General features: G+C 56.2%; 1 protein-coding gene across 2 annotated transcripts in view; it reads left to right on the plus strand.

Annotated features, from left to right (window-relative positions):
* Positions 1-22,636, plus strand: part of CPNE5 (copine 5) — a 192,129-nt gene that overhangs the window by 81,833 nt on the left and 87,660 nt on the right. For both annotated transcript variants that reach the window (XM_054028328.1, XM_054028329.1), the window contains exons 9-10: positions 11,187-11,290; positions 13,062-13,166. In XM_054028328.1, the coding sequence (XP_053884303.1) occupies positions 11,187-11,290; positions 13,062-13,166 (209 nt within the window). The remainder of the gene's footprint in view (positions 1-11,186; positions 11,291-13,061; positions 13,167-22,636) is intronic.

Below are 22,636 nucleotides of genomic sequence, written 5' to 3' on the forward strand. Positions count from 1 at the left end.
GGATTCCACTGGGCAGGGTCCCAAGGGGAGGTGGGGAGGCAGATGGAGGAGTCTGTCCTCGGGACAGGCTAGGTCCTGGAGGGGAAGAAGGACGTGTGCTGAGTTCCCACCCATGGGCATGTGCACATCACACATCCCCCACCCCCAGGAGCACAGCGGATCCCATGTGCTGGCAGGGGGTCTGGTTGGGTCACTGCTGGGATGGGAGATCTTTCCCAAGGAAACCCAGTGTCTGCAGGGAGTGAGGTGGGTGGTTCAGTAGGGGGCGCTCTCCCCTAGCAGTCCGTGCTGGCCCCAGGGCAGTGCTAGGGGCGCTGAGCTATAGGGCGCGGGCCAGCAGGGGGCGCTCTCCTCTCGCAGTCCGTGCTGACCCCAGGACGGTGCTAGGGGCACTGAGCTATAGGGCGCGGGCCAGCAGGGGGCGCTCTCCTCTCGCAGTCCGTGCTGACCCCAGGACGGTGCTAGGGGCGCTGTGCTATAGGGCACAGGGGCCAGCAGGGGGCGCTCTCCCCTTGCAGTCCATGCTGACCCCCGTAGTGTCGTCGAGGGGGAACTGAGTTTACCCATGCCTCGTTTGGGGAACGTGGCGTTCAGCTGAGGTTGGTTTACCCATCCCATGGGCTGACCCCAGTGCCGCCGTGTAGTGCTAGGTGGCAGGGAGACTCCCTCATGGTATCTTCCCCCAGTGCTGTCCTGTGCTGCGCGGCCCTCCCGGCATGGCCCCGATCCCCTCTCTCCCCCTGCATGGATTGAGAGGCCCTAGCCCATCACCTGCTCCCGTCTCCTCAATCTTCAGCAGCTGCTTTCCACGCGCACAGATAGTTGCCAGCTCCGCGCTCCAGCCTGACCCCAGCCGGTGACCTGTGGTGAGGCTCCATGCCGGCTGGGAAGCTGAGAGGCAGGGGTTGCGGGGAGCAGAGCCGGGTTGGGAACACACATTGCGGGAGGAGAGCGGTGCCTGAGGAGGGATAATTACTCCTGATTAATATTTGATCACTTAATCTCGCCAAGCAGAAAGGCCCAGGAGGGGGAGGGGACGGCATGAGGAATATTGCGCAGTCAGGGCTTTTACTTGTTTTGCTTTGTTCTCTTATTAAACATTTGTGGCTGAACATAATGCTCTGAGAGGTGGGCAGAACGCAAGCAAGGGCCAGGCAAGCTTCCCCCGGCACAGATCTGCTGGTGCCCCTCAGTCTTGACTCACAGCCTCCTGCTAGCCCAGCTCTGGGCTCCCCATACACCCAGCTCTGCCGGTGCCCCTCAATCCCGACCCGCAGCCCTGTGCTGTCCCAGCCCTGGGCCCCCCACACCCTGTCCAGCTCTGCCAGTGCCCCTCAATCCCGACCCGCAACCCCTGCTATCCCAGCCCTGGGCTCCCTCCAGCCGTCTAGCTCTGCTGGTGCCCCTCACTCCCATCCCGCAGCCCCCTGCTAGCCCAACCCTGGACTCCCCACACCCAGCTCTGCCAGTGTCCCTCTCTCTGTTGCAGAGATGCTGGCAGTCCCTGAGGATGGGTTTGTAAATCAGCTGGTGTAAATCAACCTAACACTGCTGCAGTCCATTGAGTAACACTGATTTATATCCCCCTACTGCAAATCTCAGGGCTGTCCAAGGCAGGACATGGAGCATACCCAGGTCCCACCCAGGCTCCAAAGCATGGTCAGCTCAGCACATCAGTGCTTCTCCAGCAAGGCTTGCTGGTGGCCCTGTGCACCAGGGTCCTGCCCTCTGGCTTGCTGCTTCCCCCACCACTGGGGCATACATGGCCTCTTCTCTCCATGCAACGCTGCCTCTTCCTTGGTTCTTCCCAGTCTGGACTGACCACCATTCTGTGCAGAACAGCCATTTTCCCATGCATGGCTACAGCTCTCCACCTGTCGCCAGCATCTTTGCTTGACCTACAAGTTCTTTGCATGACTCACTGCAGCTTTCCATGCATGGTGGTGAATGTAGGTAGGTGATAGATAGATGTGGTGTACGGGGATAGATAGATAGATGTGGTGTATGGTGATAGATCTATCAATAGATTAGATAGATAGATGGATGGGGTGTATAGGGATGGATGGATGTAAGGACGGATGGATGGGGTGTATGGCGATGGATGGATGGGGTGTATGGGGATGGACGGCGTGTATGAGGATGGATGGATGGAGGGACTCCAGAACCCTGCCTTGTTGAGCCAGACACGCTAGCCTGCTGAAAAACAGACCCAGGTCTGGTCCACACCCCCAAAGCTGTAGACTTTAACCAAAAACTGCTTAGCAGGTCACCTATCTCCAGCATCCAGACACCCAGTTCCCAATGGGATCCAAACCCCAAATAAATCTGTTTTACTCTGTATGAAGTTTATATGGGATAAACTCATAAATTGTCCGCCCTCTATAACACTGATAGAGAGATATGCACAGCTGTTTGCTCCCTCAGGTATTAATCACTTACTCTGGGTTTACTAATAAACAAAAGTGATTTTATTAAGTATAAAAAGTAGGATTTAAGTGGTTGCAAGTAATAACAGACAGAACAAAGTAAGTTACCAAGTAAAATAAAACAAAACACGCAAGTCTACGCCTAATACATTAAGAAACTATTTACAGGTAAATCTCAGCCTCAGAGATGTTCCAATAAGCTTCTTTCACAGACTAGACTCCTTCCTGGTCTGGGCCCAATCCTTTCCCCTGGTACAGTCCTGGTTAGTTCCAGCAGGAATCTTAGGTGAAAAGCAGGGGCTTTCTCATGACTTGGACCATCCTGTGTTCTCTTCCACCCCCTTTTATAGCTTTGGCACAAGGCAGGAATCTTTTGTCTCTCTGGATCCCCACCCCTCCTTCTACATGGAAAAGCGCCAGGTTTAAGATGGATTCCACCATTCTTCCTGGGCTGGCTTACTGAACACAGGAAGGCTAACAAGTAAACAGAGCCACTTACAGCCAATTGTCCTAGTCAATGGGAGCCATCAAGATTCTAAACCATCATCAATGGCCCACACTTTGCATAATTACAACAGTACCTCAGAGTTATACTTTATATTTCTAGCTTCAGATACAAGAATGATACATGCATACAAATAGGATGAACACTCTCAGTAGATTATAACCTTTGTAATGATACCTTACAAGAGACCTTTTGCATGAAGCATATTCCAGTTACATTATATTCACGCTCATTAGCATATTTCCGTAAAACATATGGAGTGCAACGTCACAGTTCCCTAGCGAGCTTTGATCTACCCACTTCGAAACAGGAGGGGATCAGAGGACCGGTTAGTGCATAGTGGGCTGGTGCACTGTGGATTGACGCCCCTGCTTGGCACACAGTAACTGTTCATCTAGCCAAGCCCTAAATCGAATGCAACCACCATCTTTCCTGGGGGTGCATCGTCATCCACACAAGCAGCCTCTCCAGATCAAATCCCCCAGGCGTCGGGATACAGCTTTTCTGCAGCACGGCAGTTAGTCTGCAGCAGAACCAGGTGGTTCCGGGGCTGGAGCCTCGGCTGGCATGATCGGCACAGCTGTGTCACAGTTGATAGCAGAGTCCCATGGGCACCAGCCAAGGGCTCCGGCCCATGGGCTTCAGCGAGTCACAGTCTGGGTGTGCGGGGTGGCTCTGAAAGAGTTAATAGGAGCGTGGGCCACGCCCAGTTCCAGATGAGCCCTGCTGGGGGAGGAGCTGGGTGGTTACCCAGAGCAGAAGAGGGCTGCAGGGGGTGGGCAGGGCTGCTGCTCTCCCTCCCTTGGCAGGGGAGAGGCTGGCAGGGTCGGAGAGGAAGCCTGGCTGGCCCTGGGACTGTCTCTCGAGTGAAGAACCTGGCAAGAGGCCAGGAGAGTTGGAGAAGCCACCATGGTGGAGCAAGCTGCAGTGGTGCCAGCTCTGGCCCGGGGAGACATTCAGCTGAGGGGCGCAGCAGGGGAAACTCAAGAGGAACAGGCGTTTCAGCCTAGAGAGGCAGAAGTGGTTTCAGTTTGTGTTGGGGGGACTTGTCGGTAGACTCCAGGGGGACCCTGCGAGCCCCTGCCCTGAAAGGAGGGTGAACCTTGAGAACCGTGAGCTTGGCAGATGGAAGCCCTGTGAAACCCTAAGACAAGGGGCGGAAGAACCTCTGGGCCCAGTGTCGGGGCTGAGAGCTCACACAAGGGCTTGGAATTATTTGTTAGATTGTTACCCTGGTGGGGGGGACTAGGAGAGACTTGGCCGAAGGCTGTCACGGGAAGAGGCAACCACCACGGGCCTGGAGCAGCTGTCAGCAGGGGCGCTAGATGAGGCACAGCCAGCCACAAGGGCCTCGCCAGCGGCATGTCCACCCTTCTGCAGTGGGGGTGAGGTGACGGAGGACAGCTGTCCCCAGCGCTTTGAGTGGGGCATTAACAGAACCACTGTTGGACTCCCGCAGGCCCTGCTCCCCAGGAAGGGTCTAAGTGCTGAGCGAATCCCTGTAACCGGGCGACACCGGATCACAGCAGCGCTGGGCAAGTGGAACGATGGTCCTACCCCACCGGCCCAGCCTGTGGCCTGGACGTAACCTCCTTCCTTGGCCATCATCCCCAGCAGCAAGCGCAGTATCCTGCGCAGAGCACCCTGGGTGGCCTGCCCTGTACGTTGGAGAGGGGACGTGCTAGACAAGGCTCATCGCTGGGCTGGATCCTCAGCTAACAGGTGTAACTGCACCGGGGTCAGTGGGGCAGCAGGGGTAACACCAGTGGAGCCAGGCCAGTTTACTCTGGCCCTGGGCTCCTGGGCTGGTGCCCAGCAGAGGCTGGGCAGGGTCTGTGGGGGTGGCATCAGGACACTGTCCAAGCTCTGCTCGAGCCCTGGGCCTGCCTTCACCTTGGCGCTCGGAGAAGGAGGCTGCGAGCCCCTAAGTCCTGCTGTGTCTGTGGGTGCAGGTGTTTCTGAGCGGGAAGCTCTGCTCCGGGAATCCAGTCCATTCCTCTGAGCCGGGCCGTGGGGCACCCGCCTGAAGAGCCAGCTGTGCCGCCCAGGGAATGGCTCCCCTGAGAAAACCCAGCAAGCAAGCAGGTCCGAGTGTGTGAGTGTGTGTAGCAGTGAGCGGGTACAAGTATGTGCGTGTGTGTAGCAGTGAATGGGTACGAATGTGTGTGTGTAGCAATGAGCGGGTACAAGTATGTGCATGTGTGTAGCAGTGAATCGGTACGAGTGTGCATGTGTAGCAGTGAGCGGGTACAAGTATGTGTATGTGTGTGTGTAGCAATGTGCAGTTATGAGTGTGTGCATAGTGGTGTGCAGGTACAAGTGTGTGTGTAGTGGCGTGCGTGTGTGGATGTGTGTGTAGCGGTGTGTGGGTACGTGTGTGTGTGTGGCGATCTGCAGGTACGAGTGTGTGTGTAATGGTGTCCGTGTGTGGATGTGTGTGTAGCGGTGTGCGGGTATGTGTGTGTGTAGTGGTGTGCAGGTGTGTGTGTGTGTAGTGGTGTGCATGTGTGGATGTGTGTGTAGCGGTGTGTAGGTACATGTGTGTGTGTGTAGCAGTGTGTGGGTACGTGTGTGTGTGTGTGTAGTGTGCATGTGTGGATTTGTGTGTAGCGGTATGCGGGTATGTGTGTGTGTAGTGGTGTGCGTGTGTGGATGTGTGTAGCGGTGTGTGGGTACGTGTGTGTGTGTGTGAAGCGATCTGCAGGTACGACTGTGCAGACAGCGCGTTAGGTGCCCATTTGGTGTCTAGCCCGGCTCAGGCAGGCTCCCAGGACTTTTCTCCTCCATCAGTGCAGCCCCTGTGCCATGAAGTGCCCCACTGTCTTCCATGGGGAGCTGGCGGCTCTTTTGTTCAGGGTCCTGTCCCCAGCTCAGAGCCCTGCCTGGCTGCCCAGGCCGTAGAGGAGCGCCCCCACGGGCTCTCCTGCTCAGGCAGACCCTGCCTCTCCGGGAGCAGACTGCTCCTGGCAGCTCGTGCCTGTTCCCAGGAGACACAGACGGGGCTACCCACGAATGCAGCAGGAGGCAGCTGGCACAAGCTGGCATAGTGTGACCCTCGGTGACCGCTCCTTGGGAGCCAGCCCGTCTGTTATCACCAACTGCTGCATTGCTGCGTGGTGGGGGCCGCAGCCGGGCCATGTGCACCCTCTGCTCCACAGGGAAACCCGGACAGCTCTGAACTCAGCCCAGGGCAACTCCCACATGGGCACATGGCCCCCAAACAGCCAATTGCTGGCCCCACAGACACACCCACTCTAAACACCACCTACACAGAGGCACACACCCACACCCATTTCACAGTCACACACGCTCACAAACATGCCCCACAAAGGATCCACACTGGCACGCTCTCCGGTGTACACGTTCTACACGTGTGTTTGTACACGTGCTCACACGCCTCCCCCACCATACTGGACATATCCTCCATGCCCCCCCTCCCATGCACTAGCCCAGACACCTGCATCCCCTCCCTTACAGGAACCTGCTGGAGCGAATACAAAGCAGCCCTGCCAGCTGTTCTGCTGCACAGAGGAATTCGCTCCCCTGTGCGCAGATGGGGCTGACACTGCAGGCTGAGCCGTTCGACTGGGGCCAGATTCTCCTCTCACTCCCACGCATTTGACACCTCTGTGGCACCACTGACTTCAGTAATGTCACTCCTGATTTACACTGGAGGGGAGAATTGGGCCCAGTGGAGTCACTCCTGATTGACACCGGGATGATGAGGGGGGAATTGGGCCTGCTGGAGTCACTCCTGATTGACACTGGGGTGATGAGGGGGGAATTGGGCCCGGTGGAGTCACTCCTGATTTACACTGGGGTGATGAGGGGGAATCGGGCCCAGTGGAATCACTCCTGATTTACATCAGGGTGATGAGGGGGTAATCAGGCCCGGTGGAGTCACTCCTGATTGACACCAGGATGATGAGGGAGGAATCGGGCCTGGTGGAGTCACTCCTGATTTACATCAGGGTGATGAGGGAGGGAATTGGGCCTGGTGGCTGAGGCCAGCCTGCCAGCTGGTGTGAAGATCACAAATCCTGGCAGAGGGTGAAGCAGCTCCCATCAGGGCTGCACCTCACCCAGCCCCGGCCAGGGACGGCAACACCTCCTCGGGGTTTGGATCCGTTGGAGAAAGGCACCTTCTCTATCCCGCGCGGAGCCCAGCAGAGGAGCAGGGTTGAGACTGGCGGGCAGCTTTCACAGGCAGCCAATGGTGCTGGTGCCTTGTGGGCATTGGATGGGGTGTCCAGCCAGCATGGTGGTGTGGAAAGTGCTACCTCTGCTCCCTTCCCTGTCACGCTGAGGGGCTGGTGCCAGAGCCCACACAGTGTGTGGCAGCTGGCCCAGCAGCCGGGGCAGTGGGGTCGCTCTAGGGGCCTTTAAAGGATCCATCCTATCCCAATGGGAGCTGGGGGCTTGCAGTTCCCATCAGCCTCCGCACTGAGCAGGTGTTCAGATGAGGGGCAGAGGGCACCACTGCTTCCTGCCCAACACTGGACCAGACTGCACCCCCATGGCAACTTTTGCTGCAGTCACTAGGGAGACTGGCATCATGGGGGTAACAGATGCTCCGCACAGCCCCTTCTCCAAGGCTGCCTTCCACTGTCCGGGGGTCTCTGCCAGACTCCAGGGCAGGGGTGGACAAACTTTTTGGCCGAAGGACCACATCTGGGTATGGAAATTGTATGGTGGGCCATGAATGCTCACAAAATTGGGGGTTGGAGTGTGGGAGGGGTGAGGGCTCTGGCTGGGGGAGCAGGCTCTGGAGTGGGGCCAGAAATGAGGAATTCAGGATGTGTGAGGGGGTTACAGGCTGGGGCAGGGGGTTGGGGTGCGGGGGGAGGGTGAGGGTTCTGGGATGGGGCTGGGGATGAGGGGTTGGGGGTGCAGGAGGGTGCTTCAGGCTGGGACTGAGTGGTTCAGAGGGCAGGAGGCGGATAAGGGATGGGGAGGAGGTTGGGGTGCTGGAGGGGGCCAGGGGTGCAGGCTCCGGGAGGCGCTTACCTCAAGCAGCTCCCGGAAACAGCAGCATGTGTCACGGAGTGTGGGGGGGCTCAGGGCCCTGCACCCCCGGCTTCCTGCGATTCACCATGACTCTCAGCCAGCCAGTAAAGCAGAAGGTTTATTTAGACGACAGGAACACAGTCCAAGACAGGTCTTTCAGTCACAGTCAACAGGATCCGCCCCAGATAGGTCCATTTTGGGGTCCCAGGGCCCCACAGCCCCCTTGGGAGGTCAGAGCCCTGTCTACCTCCCAGCCATTCCACCAGCCAGCTCCTGAAACTCTCCCTTCAGTGACCCCTCCCACAGCCTTTGTTCAGTTTCCCTGGGCAAAGGTGTCACCTGGCCTCTAACTCCTTCCTGGGTTCTCATGTTACATGCTCAGGTATCTTCCCTCAAGGCCAGTCTCCCATCCCCCAATGCAGACTGTCCTAGCCAACCTCCCCTGCCTTCCCAGCCAACACTCCCCACTCAGCATTCAAAGACCACATTGAGAACAGTCCCAGTTCGTCACAGCATGTACCCCCCTCCGGCTCCTACATGGAGGTGCAGCCAGATGGCTCTGCACAGGGCCCTGTCTGCAGGTGCCACCCTTGCATCTCCCATTGGCTGTGATTCCTGACCAATGGGAGCTGCGGGGGCGGCGCTTGGGGTGGGGGCAGTGTGCGAAGCCCCCTGGCTGCCTCTACGTGTAGGAGCCAGAGGGGGGACATGCCGCTGCTTCTGGGAGCCGCACAGATCCATGGCATGTGCAGAGTGGGGCAAGCCCCCAACCCCGCTCCCCGCTGGAGCTGGACAAGCCCCAGACCCCACTCCCCGGTGGGAACTCAAGGCCGGATTAAAATGTCTGAAAGGCCCGATGCGGTCCCCAGGCTGTAGTTTACCCACCCCTGCTCCAGGGCATCTGTAACGGGAGGCAGGGCTCAGGGAGCAGCCAGCCAGCCCTGCATTTGCCGTCTCTCCCCGCTGTCAGTTTCTGCTGCCTCGGCGCTTGGTTCAGCAGCCCCGGGTCCTATTCCCCAGGATTATGATAATAACATGTCACAGGTCTATAGCACCTTTCCTGTGGAAGGCTCAAAGGGCTTTGGGTAAGCATTATAAACCCCATCACGCAGAGCGGGAGACAAGCACACAGGGGAAGTGACCAGCCCAAGGTCGGTCTCCCCACCAGTAAGGGCAGAGCCAGGGATCCAGAAGTCCTGACTGCTAAGCCCCTCCTCTAAGCACAGACCACACTCCTTACCAGAGCTAGTGATGGAACCCAGGAGCCCTCCCAGTTGCCTGCTCTAACCACTAGACCAGGCTCCTCCGGGCTCAGTCACAAATGTATTCTGAAAGGGATGGAGTGGCTGGATCACTTGCTCACTGTGGAAATGCAGCCATCGCTGGGGCGGAGCACAGCAGCTGCTCACCCACACATGACCATGCTGTGCAACAACTTAGGGGAAGAGAAGAAAAGGATCCTGGAGCTAGCTGAAGCTGCAGGGGGGATTTGGTGCGGCACAGTAGGACCCAGGCTGGAATTTGGCCAGGACACTGGGGTTCTTTGGGGAAACAACCAGGGGATCTTTAAAATCCCCAAAGGATCAGTTTTACTGCTTGTCTAAATGGCAGCCCCTCCAGCAGCACAGCACCCCCTAGTGCCACGCTGGGGCATTGGCGTCAGCACTGACTGCCTGGGGAGAGCACCCCCTACTGACTGACTAATACCACTTCCTGCAGTTCCTGGGTTCTACTTGGAGACCTCTCATCTGGGGGCTGCGTCACGTGATCACAATAGGCCATGCACTTATTAATAAAAGACCCACATGGGCCAATCTAAGCTCGTGGAAACCAGAGGCTGCTAGTGGCAGTTCCAGGGACCGTTTAACCTTGCTACAGCCAGCAACAGCACCAAACCCCCCATCTCATAGTCAATGGCAAAACCCGCCGGCAGCTCGGTGGTACGTCATCCCCCCGCAGAACATGGAGTTGAGCAAAACTCAGCCATGGGAGAACCAGGAAATGCACAGTTAAGGGTTTCTCCTGCCCCCCCTTCCTGATAGGGAGCAGGTGTATGAGCCCAGCCCCTCCGCCCCTTCATCTCTGCTGCCCTCAGGAACTTCCCGGACTGCCACCAACCGAGGCCCAGAGATGATGCTGGATTCCAGGCTCCATCTCCTTTTCAGCCCAGGCTGCTGGCATGTTGGCGCTGCCTAGGCTGCTGCCTCGGGGCGTTATGGCTTCATGGGGTTTGGTCCTCGTGGGCTGCCATGCGACACGGCGTGTACCAAGCAGGGTGGGATGCACAAAGGGAGCTAACCCTGTACTAACGAGAGCTGCCCCAGCCACCAGAAAGGGGACCTCCCCCAAGGCTGACGTCTGCTCTGGTGTCTCCTCACGAACACATAGCGCATGCTCAGGCCAGGCCTCCCGCAGGGCCCAGCTGTGATGCTTTACATGGCAGTTCCTGGGCTTCCTGCACTGGGATGTAAGTCACCAGCCTCGCCCCTGCCCAGCAGCCCCTTTCTGTTGCTCCTGGTGGAGCTGTGAGGAGTCCCAGCTTGCTGGCTGCAGGCGAGGGTGGGCTCGGCACGGAACTTCCTCCCAGCTCAGATGGGCAGGGACCTCGGGGAGTTTGCCTTCCTCTGCAGCACAGGGACTCTCTGGGCATATCCCAGCAAATCAATTTGCTGCCACTGACAGGGTCTTGGGCGTAGGGCCCCTCGGTTCCTGAGGACGGCAATGCTTTGATCTAATTACAGACTTTGGGCTCAGTGCAGGGGCAGATGGGTGCCATTCGGGGCCTGTGCTACACAGGCAGCCAGGAGATGGTGTAGGGCCCTTCTGGACTTAAATGCTGCGAAGCTTCCCCTTGCACGGTCCTGCTGCTTTATCAACAAGCAACCTCTGCCCCACCGAGCCAGTCCTCTGCAGCCTCCCAGCTCTGCTGCTGCCCCTCAGTCCGAACCCCCAGCCCCTGCTAGCCCAGCCCTGGGCTCCCCCCAGCTCTGCCGCTGCTCCTCACTCCCCACCCACAGCCCCTGCTAGCCCAGTCCTAAGTCCCCTCCCAATTCCTCCAGCACATCCCAGTTCTGACCTGACTCCCCCTGCACTATGCCACCCTGGCTGCCCCAGGGCAGAGTGTACCCGTCGGGCTGTAGCTCTCTCCTCGACCACCCCCATGAGTGCAGGGCTGTTTCGGAGTCCGCTGGGCTGGTGGCATCCCCCGACCCTGGTGCCACTCACAGCGCGTATGCTTCTCCCTCCAGGACGTGGCCACAATGCAGTTCTGTGCCAACAAGCTGGACAAGAAAGATTTCTTCGGGAAGTCCGACCCCTTCATGGTGTTCTATCGAAGCAACGAGGATGGAACGTAAGTGCCAACCCAGCGCTCACCTCCCCAGGCTAGCAGGCCTGGGGCAGGGTCCCATGCCTACCTGCCATGGCGCCATGCTGGCCCCTCAAGGTTCCTCCCTCTTGCTTCCAGCCCTCTGCCTGGTTCAGGCAAAGAGCAGAGACAGCAGCATCCTTCAGCTGGGGATGGATGGGAGGGGGAGAGGCCCTCACTGGCTAGCTGGGCCTGCCACACTCCCGTGGGGAAGCACAGGTGGAAACAGGGTGTTCGCTGCTATGGCTGACCCCTGGTGCACTGATCAGTGTGAAGGAATGGGTGCATTCAGGCCTGAGCCAGCACCCAGGAGCCGTCACCCAGTGACGTGCATGGCACCCTAAAGCTGTGAGGAGTCAGGGACAGACAGCACCCTAGACAGCCTTGCTTTAGCTGGCAGTCTGGCAAAGGCCGCCGTTCCAAGAGTTAATGGCAGAATTCCCCTAGATTTCTTGCTGCACCTCAAGATACCTGGGAAGGGACCCTCGGGGTCGGCCATAACCTGCTACCATGACTGGCTCCAGGGTGCTCAGCGGTGGGAGTGTCTGCCATGTAAAACACCACTCGGTTCCCAGCCCAGACAAACCTGTGGGATGCAACATGCATTAACCCCCTCCCACTCCCCGCCGCCATTCACACCCATGCAAAGTGCATGTGACAGCTCTGATCTGCTAGGCATGGGGGCTGGTGCATCCCTAGGCAGCAGGGCGCTGGGAGCCAACCTCCCCTCGCAGCACATTGCAAGGTGCTGTATGAAATTCCTCCTGAGTTCTCCCGAATCCGGCAGATGAGAGAAGAAACGAGGCTGTAATTCCTCCGGGGGATGGGAACGCTTAATGAGCCGTGTGCCAAGTAGAATGGAGACATTCATCCCATTGATCTCTCTAAATCAAAGACAAACAGGGCAGGGGTGAGCTGGCGCTCCCATTCGGAGCACATGCCACAGGCTTGCATCAAAGGCAGCCCCTCTGACTCCCCCCCCCCCCCCCAAACTGCCTTCCTTCACTGTGCTGATCGGCATATTGCACGGGGCCTTGGAGACACGTCCCATTTACCCTGGGCCTGCTGGACGCAGACATCTGGGAGGCTCACACCCAGGGTGGGTGCTGTAAGCCGGCCAGGTCCATAGCTCGGTGAGACCCTGTGCTCCCTGAGTGCTCCCCAGAGGGGCAGGGCCTGAGCGTGAATGGTTATGGAGTCTGAGAAGTGCCTAGATGCGACAGCGAGGGGCACCCAGCACCCTCAGCTCCCACTGACTTCAGTGGGAGTCATGAGCACTCAGATCCTCTCAGGATCAGGCCCTGAGAGGCCAAAAACTGACCGGCCCCTGCAGGCTGGTCTCCCCTCTCAGCCCTAGACCCTCTGTGTATCTGGGCTTGGGCTGAGGCCCATGGGTGCAGGAGCGAATTGAGTCTCACCCTGCCGCTGCCCGTATGGAGAGGATGTCGGGACATCCATCTGCAGGGCTGGGAACTCGCTCCAAAGCCCGCTAGAGTGATGTGAAGGCTCCCGGTCTTTGGGTAAGGCGCCAGACAAGGCCGCAGGCTCTGAGGGGATTCTCCAGCTGCTAAAGCTTCGGTGGCAGCGTTCGCAAGGCCGGGCGAGTGTCCGTGGCGGCGTGAAGGCTAAGGGGCCGGGTTTGAAGGCCCCACACAGCCAGAGTGTGGGCCTAACACAGTCTCCAGGAAGGCGTCAGGGCTCTCAGGGTTAGCCCATGGCTTGGTTGGATAACCACATGCCCCTCCCTGTCCCACAGCTTCACCATCTGCCACAAAACGGAAGTGGTTAAGAACACGCTCAACCCTGTGTGGCAGGCATTCTCCATCCCTGTGCGAGCCCTCTGCAATGGAGACTACGACAGGTAGGGGCCCTCTTGTCTCCCCTACCCCTAACCTGCTGGCTTTGGGCTGGGGGGCGATGGGGTTAGGGTGGAGTAAGACTGCAAGTCCTGGATCCTCCCAAACATCGTTCCAAAGGGGCCTCTGGACAGCCTCTCGCCCCAGGGTGATTCTGCAGCTGCCCCCCTCCACAGCCGCTGCTCCCCCCGGAGGCGCCATGTGGGGTCCCTGCTACGGGTTGGCCTTTGACATAAGGTAACACAAACACGCAGAGACTGCCAGGTCAGAGGTCCTCCCCGCCTTTGGCTGTACGTCAGTGGCCGCTCTGTACCCTCTTCCTTTAGTCTTGTTGGCAGCTGCAGTAGCTCCACGGCTTCAAACAAGCCCAGATCCCCTTAAGGGTGTTCACAAATAAGCAGGCTGTTTGCTGCCAGGTGTCACGATCTCCCTGGCCTAGAGGCTGCCAGGAATCATAGCCGTTAGAGATGAAAAAAAGGCACAGGGGGCTTTGAGTCCATCTACAGGCCCCCATCCAGCCAGTGCAGGATTGTTCCGATGAAGTGTACTGTCCGGTCCAGTCTTGTCTGAAGTCACTCCAGTGCTGGGGCTCTGATCCATAAGAACATAAGAATGGCCACACTGGGTCAGACCAAAGGTCCATCTAGCCCAGTATCCTGTCTGCCGACAGTGGCCAGTGCCAGGTGCTCCAGAGGGAATCAACAGAACAGGAAATCATAAAGTGATTCATTCCCTGTTGCCCATTCCCAGCTTCTGGCAAACAGAGGCTAGGGACACCATTCCTGCTCATCCTGGCTAATGGCCATCGATGGACCTATCCTCCATGAATTTATCTAGTTCTTTTTTGAACCCAGTTATAGTCTTGGCCTTCACAACATCCTCTGGCAAGGAGTTCCACAGGTTGCCTGTGCGTTGTGTGAAGAAATACTTCCTTTTGTTTGTTTTAAATCTGCTGCCTATTAATTTCATTTGGTGACCCCTAGTTCTCGTGTTGTGAGAAGGAGTAAATAACACTTCCTCATTTACTTTCTCCACACCAGTCATGATTTTATAGACCTCTATCATATCCCTCCTTCATTGTCTCTTTTCCAAGCTGAACAATCCCAGTCTTTTTAATCTCTCCTCACCTCCATACTCTAACAGAGCGGAGTGCTACACTATATGTATATGGGGCAATGGGAAGGGAAGACTTTCCTACCCACACCAACTCCAGTACAAAAGACTTCTGAGATCTAAAAGGACACTTCACCGTGTCACCGTAGCAAGGCACTTCAAAGGGGCTCTCCCTGTCTGAAATCCTCCAGCTCTGCAGGTTGGGCTCAGCTCTAGATTGGACAGCCCCTGGTTGATCTCAGCGGTAGCAGAGTGAGGGATGGGGCCACCATCCCCGGAGACAGCTGCCTCCCTGCAGAGGCAGTGTGCTCAGAGAGTGATTGATGAGGCAGTGGGCGGCAGGGACGCAAATGGACAGGCCCTGGAGGTGGCTTCTTTGCTTTATTCAGAAAAGCCGGTAGCGCCTTTATATTTAAATCCCGGGGAAAAGTCAGTCGCCATTCCAGGGAGCAGGAGAGCCTGGCTGGGTGACAGGTGACTGACAAGAGTGCTAATCAGGCTAATGAGGGCACCTTCATGCTGACACACTGTACACAAAAATGCCAATTAGGGAGAGAATGAAGTCTAATAGGTACCATTAATCAACGCGACATACTCTGCACTCAGCCTGGGGTATTCATAAAACATAATGCCACATGCACTGCACGGCTCTCTATGTGTCGGGGATAAAGCCAGTGTTAATTACAGCCTTCTCTGGTGCAAACACACTAATAGTTACCTCTGCTTATAAGCTCTGCCTCTCCACCCCTGTACATTTCCAGGGCTAGCCTAAGAGCAGCTGTTTCTGCGAAGCGTGAGCTGCCTGATCCTCTAGCTGTGCAATGGGAAGCTGGTCTCTCATCCTGAGGGTGGGTGGTCAATTGCCTTCTCTGCCACTGACTCACTGTGCAACCTTGGCCAATTCTCTTTGCACCTTAGTTCCCCAGTTGTGCATAATATTGTTTACTTTGTTTAGGTAGATTGTAAACACCGCAGGACATGGTCTGTCCCTCGCCATCTGTGTCCGCAGTGCCCAACACAATGGGGCCCTGCTCTCAATAAATACGAATATAATAAATCGAGCAGATATCAAATGACAAAAATTCCCCTGCTCCCGAGTATGAACAGGGCTGGTTTTATTCACTGATCTAGTGGAACCGGAATCCTTCTTAATCAGCCCCAGCCCCAGTGTAATCTGCTGGAGGATTAGCTAACCTTTGGGAGAGAATCTTCTGTGTCTGCAGCTCTCCTCCCTCTCCCATGTCATTCTACAGCAGCAGCATCTGATAGCACCTTGCACTGCTTCCCTGGACTGAGCTGATGGCCTGTGAGTATTTCTCTCTGTGGGATTTCAGAGGCTTTACTGCAGGACCATGTTTAACAACAAAATGTTAGCGAGAGCAGCAGGAAACACTCAGTCCTGGGACATGTTCTTCTGTGGCACAACGTCGCTCTGTGTTTCTGTTTATTTGCGCAGCTCAAAGCATTTTCTGAGCAGTGTCATGCCACCCCTCCACGGCACATTTTGTTACACTCATTTTAAAAGATAGATAAACTGAGGCACAGTGAGCTTCAGACCTATTTTTGCAAAAGCATCCACTTCTTCTTAGCATGTGTGCAACATGCCTCAGGTGGCATGGATTCATCACCGAATTTAGTCTGCTGGTTGGATCATTAGCTTCCCTGGCTTGGGCCAGGTACTGATGGGGAGAAAGCATCCACTGCTCTGGGGTGTCTGGGTGAGACACCTAGAACCTGATTTTCAGAGGCCTGAAACTATCTTTAGTGGGAGTTGGAGCTAGTCATTGGAACAGCAGCCATGGGAGTCAATGGAGCCGGACCCCTGCCGTGTGGGTTCTTTAATAACCCTGACCCAGGCCAGGCAGCCGGGGCTAGGAAATCAGTACCAGCTCTCCCGTGTGTCACACCATCCTGACATGGTGTCAGAGGGGGGTAAGCCACTGGCAAACGGGGATCAAACGATGCCGCCCGAATCCCTCAGTCTAGATGGGAGGCTGGTAGAGAACAGAGGAGGTGGCTGCAGCATGGAGAGGTACTGCCGAGAAATCAGAGCTGTTGAAATCCTGCTGCTGCTCCATGCGGCAGAGCCCAGAGAGCCATAGCGGGCTGCAAAGTACGAGACAAAGTCCTTCAGAAACGTCACTGATCCAGGGAAGAATGTCGCTTGGGAAAGGCACGTTTTCTAATGCCAACCAACTGTCAGACAAGCTCTTGGCCGGTAAGTCACAGCCCTGCATGAAGCTGCGTTATGAGACTGAATGGCTACCAGATATATCAATTAGAGACCAAATTCTGGGGGTCTGATGAACAGACAGGCCCAAGCAAGGTCATTGTGAGGGGCAGACTTGACTTTGCAGAGCACAGTGGATACATTCTCCAAGAGCAAAATCTGAAACAAAATGCAGAAGAGCCACTGAAATCACAAGAGTTTCAACTGACCCATGTTCCCACTTTGGCACAGGTGTTTCTGAATCAAACAGGAAAGAGCACCTCTTACAGGTGGGCTCCTCCACGTTTTTCACTCGGCTGTTGTAGGACACAGCAAATAGCAATAAAATACCTTTAAAATCTCACTTTTCTCACCAGTGGGATTCCAGGCGAGCTAGTAACCACAAATAGATCACCCTTGGGGAGTGGCTCCTTTGGGCAGTTCTTTTTGATACCTCAGTTCTAGCACACTGCATCCAGCCCCTACCAGGCACAGTCGACGGGGCTAGCGAAGGAGCCGGGTAAATGACAAAGGACTGGCTATAAACAACTGTGGTGGATTCCAGGGATCCTTTGTTGGCATATCACAGCACAGCTCACAACAGCTCAGAGACTCAGAAACTGGCAGAAGGGCAAAACTCGTAGTGCCATCACCTAGCAAGCTTCTCGAGCTAAATGTAAGCGGGGGAATGGTCCCGCTATTGTGGGGAAATTTCCTGACTTCTGCACTACCCCGGTGAGGTGGGCTAGCGAAAGGATCTGAGTCCCCGCTCCCACTTCCTTTACCCAGAGGCCTTCCTGCCCTTGAGGGTTCCCCTTCCACTCTCCTGTCTGGCTGAGTCCTCGTAACCCCAACAAGGCTGGGCCCAGGATTCCTGGGGGGCTCGACCCCCAACCCTGCTGTGGTCACCTAGGACAGGGGCTAGGGTGTCCCCACTCCGGGGTACTCTCTCCGCACTGGGCACCTCCCTGACCCACTGATTATTCCATACAATTTAAAGCAAATACAAGTTGTTTAATTAACAATTAATCTAAAGAAAAGAACAAGGAAAAATGGGAAAGGTTAAAGGAAAACACATCACCCCGCTCTGTGGCAGGGAACATCACAACCAGTGTCTCTGGAATGTCAGGGCAGGTCACAGTCTGCTTCTTGTAGGTCCTAGGCCTCCTTCTCAGGCCCAGGCCGTGCTGCAGAGACGTTGCGGGTTGGACACTTGCAATGGTGGTGGCCACACACCTCCGGGCTTTGAGTGGTGGGACCCTTCTTCCCAGCGTCAGCCCCCCGTAGGGTTAAGGTCCCCCTCCCGGTCTGGCCTGCAAGGGCCCTTGTCTGGGGGTGTCTTTCTGTGCTGGGCCCTTTGCCCAGGTTCCCCCTTGGCTGGCCCCACTTGCTTACCACACCTGGCTCTGTGGCTGCAGTTCTGCTCCCAGCACAGGATCTGCTCTCCCTGGGCTGCGTCTCTGGCTCTGTGGCTGCACCTCTGCTCCCAGCACAGGATCTGCTCTCCCCGGGCTGCGTCTCTGGCTCTGCGGCTGCAGCTCTGCTCCCAGCACAGGATCTGCTCTCCCCGGGCTGCATCTCTGGCTCTGCGGCTGCAGCTCTGCTCCCAGCACAGGATCTGCTCTCCCTGGGCTGCGTCTCTGGCTCTGGATCTGGCACGGTTCTGCTTTCCAGCTCAGCTTGGGCCCCTGCTCTCTCCTTAGCTCGGCCCCACTCAGTCTGACTCAGGCCATTCCAGTTCACACGGAGGACGGGACCCCCTCTGGCCTCCTGACTCCCTGATTAGCCTGCCCGCCCTGTCAATCAGGCTCATCTGGAGCATTGGCCTCTCCCCATGGTTCCTGGGGACTGTCAGTCTCAGGCTCCTGATTTGCCATCGACCCTTCCCCTTTTAGTGCGGGGAGCTAGCCAACCAAAACACCCCCACTGAATGTTAGTAAGGGGGCAACAGTCCCCTTACATAAAGACAATTAACCTGGAAGCAGTTACAGGAGAACCCTGCCCCAGGGAACTAGAACAGAAGTGGCAAGCATGCCACGCAGAGACTCCCATGGCAAGTAGGAAGGAATGCTAGATGCCAAACAGAAGCCAGCTGGCAGGCGGCTGAGGTCCCGTCCTCGCTGAGGCCATAGGTCCAAGCGGCCCATGAGGGCCAGTCGTGCAATAGGACAGAAGAACCTGACTAAAGCAAGGAGTCCCTTGGCTGTTTGCCTACAGGACACTGGGCATGCTGCTGATAGAGTTATCACAAGCCTGTCTGGTCACTGACAAGGAAACACGCCAGGAGCAGCAAACAAGCTGCAGGGGGCGGATGCAGGTTGGTAGCTGAACTGCCAACCGGAGTGGCTGTGTGATCAGAAAGGTGTGGAGGGTCCCGGGCAGTGGTTATTGACCGATCTCCACTAGGAGGGAGAATAATCATCTCACCTCTCAGAGGGGTCAGGCTGTCCCCGGCCTCTGCCCCACAGATCTCTATTGGTTTGTTACTACCTGGCTCTGCTAGTTCCCGGTTGTCCTGTCAGGCTGACATTGCATGTTACTGGATATTGGATTTTCAAGGGGAAAAAGAAGAGAAGATGTAACAGTAGCCCCTGGAGTCATGTGACTTTTATAAGCCTGACCAATGTCACATGACTGGGACCAGGAAATAAAGATCAGCCTTTTAGTGACACTCCCGTGGGCCACACTTACACTCAGCAGAGGGTTGCCACCTGGACGGTGTTCACCCAGACAGGCCAGGTTTCGGTTTGTGTGTCCGGGTGTCATTTGGCAAGCCCTGAGGTCTGTTTTTTTGGTCTGGGGGGGAAGAGGCGGAGCAGGGACGGGGCCTCAAGGGAAGAGGTCGCTGGAGGCAGGACCTCAGGTGTCCAGTTACCAGCCACTAAAAAGGTGACAAACCTAACTCAGCACCTTGGGCTTGTGTGTCCCAAGATGGGTTCCCAACAGCCGAGCCATGCCAAATTACTAGGTATTTAGCATTATAGGCCTTTGTTACTGAGAATCTGCCCAGCTTCACTGCCTGCTCTCAGCCCCCAAAGCAGCATTGCCAGCTCAACCTGCCGCTCCTCTGCTGCAAGACACGCTACAGAGGAAAGGGATTCGCTTCTCAGGCCGCCGGACACAAACAGACCCCGTAGTTCTCCCTGGCTGCTGAACTCCCAGACTGACTAACCCAGCCAGTCCCCCCCAGGGTCACCCTAAGTCCTGGTGTGGCGCATGCAGTCCTGGAAAGCTGTAACCTCCTGTCAGCTCACATACTGCTCTGGAGTGACGACTGACTCCTCCACGTGCACAGCCGATCCAGGGCACAAACAGAGCAGAACCCAGGCTTGGGGAGGCAGAGCCAATAATGTGGTTGGAGGCAGGAGCTCTGGAGGCCCGGAGCCAAGGAATGAGGAATATACCCAAACTATATTCTTCACTTGCAAGGTCTGGGTAAGTCTACTCAGCCCTGGGCTGGGAGAGACAGACGGTCCCTGGAGTGTTCTCCCAGCATGTCTCTGTCAGCGACTCATCTCCAGTTCCTACTGCCCACTCACCCTCCCTTCCTCTCTAGGCTGGAGTCTTTAATGATTTAGTGCCCCTTTGATCCTAGGATCAGACCTGTGTTCGAGTCTGACAAGTGGGCATTTCCCAGTTAACAGCTTCCCCATTGTTCTCTTAAGGACTCTTAGTATGCCCTCTGGCGGTACTTTATCTTTGGCATCCTTTAGTTTCCTGTTTGCTCCCCTGACAGCCTCCTGAGATTTAATTACATGCAGTCAGGCAAGATAATATCAAACAGGCAAACTGAGGTGCATGTAATATTAATAAAATATAGTACAGATAATGCCCTACTTCTCCACACCATCACATTGCCTCATGGGAGTTGTAGAGTGGGTGCATTGTATCCCCATTCTCTTCTGTGGTACAGGCTCTTACTGAATTTCATCTCCCATGATACACTGCAGCCATGCAAGTGCCTTAATAAGCTGCCTTCTCTCACCAAGAAGGGAGACCATAGTGCATCATGGGAGATGTAGTCCAAGCAGGAAACTGGTGACTAGAAGCATGAATGTAGAGGTGAATGGGAGCATGAGGCACCCAAACTACAACTCCCATGAGGCACTGCATCAGCATTTCAGAATTGAAATATTTTGGGTTTTGATTATTCACCAGAAACTTTAAATTTTCAGTGGAAACCCCTTTCCCCATTTTCTGACTAGCCTTATGTACTGCCCGCTGTGAGGTCAGCCAGTATTATTATCCCTACACTACACACAGGGGCACCCCCAGAATTTTTCCATCTGGTACATACAACCCCCCCCTTGTGTTTACTGTCCCTCTCCTGCCAGCTTCTCCAGGCAGGCGCTCACCGCAGCGCCTCTCCCTGCCGACAGGGCGGGCCAAAGGGGGAAATTGCCCAGGGGCCCAGGTGATGTAAAAGGATCCAGGGGCTCCTGCCTGCTGCCGCTGTAGCATCGGCCGGGAGTCCCAGGCCCTTTTAGCTTGACCAGGCGGGCCAGGCTCCTAGGCCCACGCGGGGTGGTACCGCGGGCGGCGAAGGTGGCCAGGTGGGTATGTGGAAGCCCTGGCCATGCCGGAAGAGCGTGCCCAGCAGCGCAACCAGCAGCGCAGCCGGCAGCAGCTCGCTGGGCTCCAGCCAGCACAGCCCAAATGTCAGGCCGACCACGGGCCCATTGATTGTTCTGCCCTGGGGCCCGGAATTGCTGTCGGCCGGCCTGCCTAGTAGCATGTCTTGTGGCTATTGCTGAGCAAGTTCTCTGGGCAGAGCAGCCGGGACATAGGCTGCTGGAAGTGGAGCAGGGTCAGGCAGGGACTCAGGGTGAGCCCTGGTGCAGGAGCCAGGGAAGGGGTTGGAATGGGGGCAGGGAAGGGGTGGGAAGAGGCGGGGCAGAGGCGGGGCCTCATGGAAGGGGTGGAGTGTGGGCAGGGCTGAGGGCGGTGGGTGGGAGGTGTCAGTAAATGCGGCCCTCAGGCCAATGTACTAGTCCTCATGTGGCCCTCGTGGTCATTTGAGTTTGAGACCCCTGGGCTAGACCATTCAGCCCTGTGAGTGTGAATCCTGTTCATCACATAGCAACGCAGAGTTTGAGGAACGCTTGGAGCAGGGGGTGGGACTAGATGACCTCCTGAGGTCCCTTCCAACCCTGATCTTCTATGATTCTATTCTGTGGTTTGCCGTGATGGATGAGAGAGACCCATGGATCACCCAGTCCAGTACCCATCTCTGCTCAGATGAAGGTGCAAGGATCAGACGATTATGGAGCCATGTGCTCATGGCACAGTCTCGTGCTGACCTGTTACTTAGAGCAGGGTTCTCAACCTTTTACTGTCTGAGGCCCACCCAACATGGTATAAAAACTCCACTGCCCACCTGTGCCACAATAACTGATTTTCTGTATATAAAAGCCAGGGCCAACATCAGGGGGTAGCAAGCAGGGCAATTGCCTGGGGTCCCATACCAAAGCTACATTGCTCAGGCTTCGGCTTCAACCCCAGTTGGCGGAGCTGAGGGCCGCGGGCTTCAGCCCCATGCAGTGGCGCTTTGGCTTTCTGTCCTGGGCTCCAGTGAGTCTAATGCTGGCCCTGCTTGGTGGACCCCTGAAACCTGCCCCAGATCCCTGGTTGAGAACCACTGAGTTAGAGGGTGAGTTAGAGGAGGGCGTGTAACCCTTTCCGAACACTTGGTTAGCTTTTCCTCTTTGTCTCAAGAGCCAGGTGACTGTCCAGTCCCCTTCTTCAAATCCTGCTCCGTTCTCGACCTCGTGATCTCTTGTGCCAGTGCATCCCACCAGGCTAATTGTGTGGAAAATATTGCGTCAATTTTCAGTTTGGCACCTTGCAGTTTCATTACAGTGGTAGCTTTTTCTATTCTTCTTCTTCATGCTATTCTATCTACGTCTCCTCGGAATCTGTCCCCTCATGCAAAAAACATTTTCAGACACTGTCTGTATGAAAGAAGCTACTGTATTCCAGTGAATGAATATCATGGTTCTGATGTGTCTGGATCTGGCGTTCCAGACAGATGCACACATGGAGACAGCCAGCATACCGATACTGGGACATACGCATTGCTCCCAGAGAGCCTGCTGGACAAGAAACGCCCACCTCCACCCTGGTCGCTAAGGAGCCGCTGGCTGTCATGTCCTC

Source organism: Malaclemys terrapin, chromosome 4, assembly GCF_027887155.1.
Source record: "Malaclemys terrapin pileata isolate rMalTer1 chromosome 4, rMalTer1.hap1, whole genome shotgun sequence".
Classification (NCBI taxonomy): domain Eukaryota; kingdom Metazoa; phylum Chordata; order Testudines; family Emydidae; genus Malaclemys; species Malaclemys terrapin.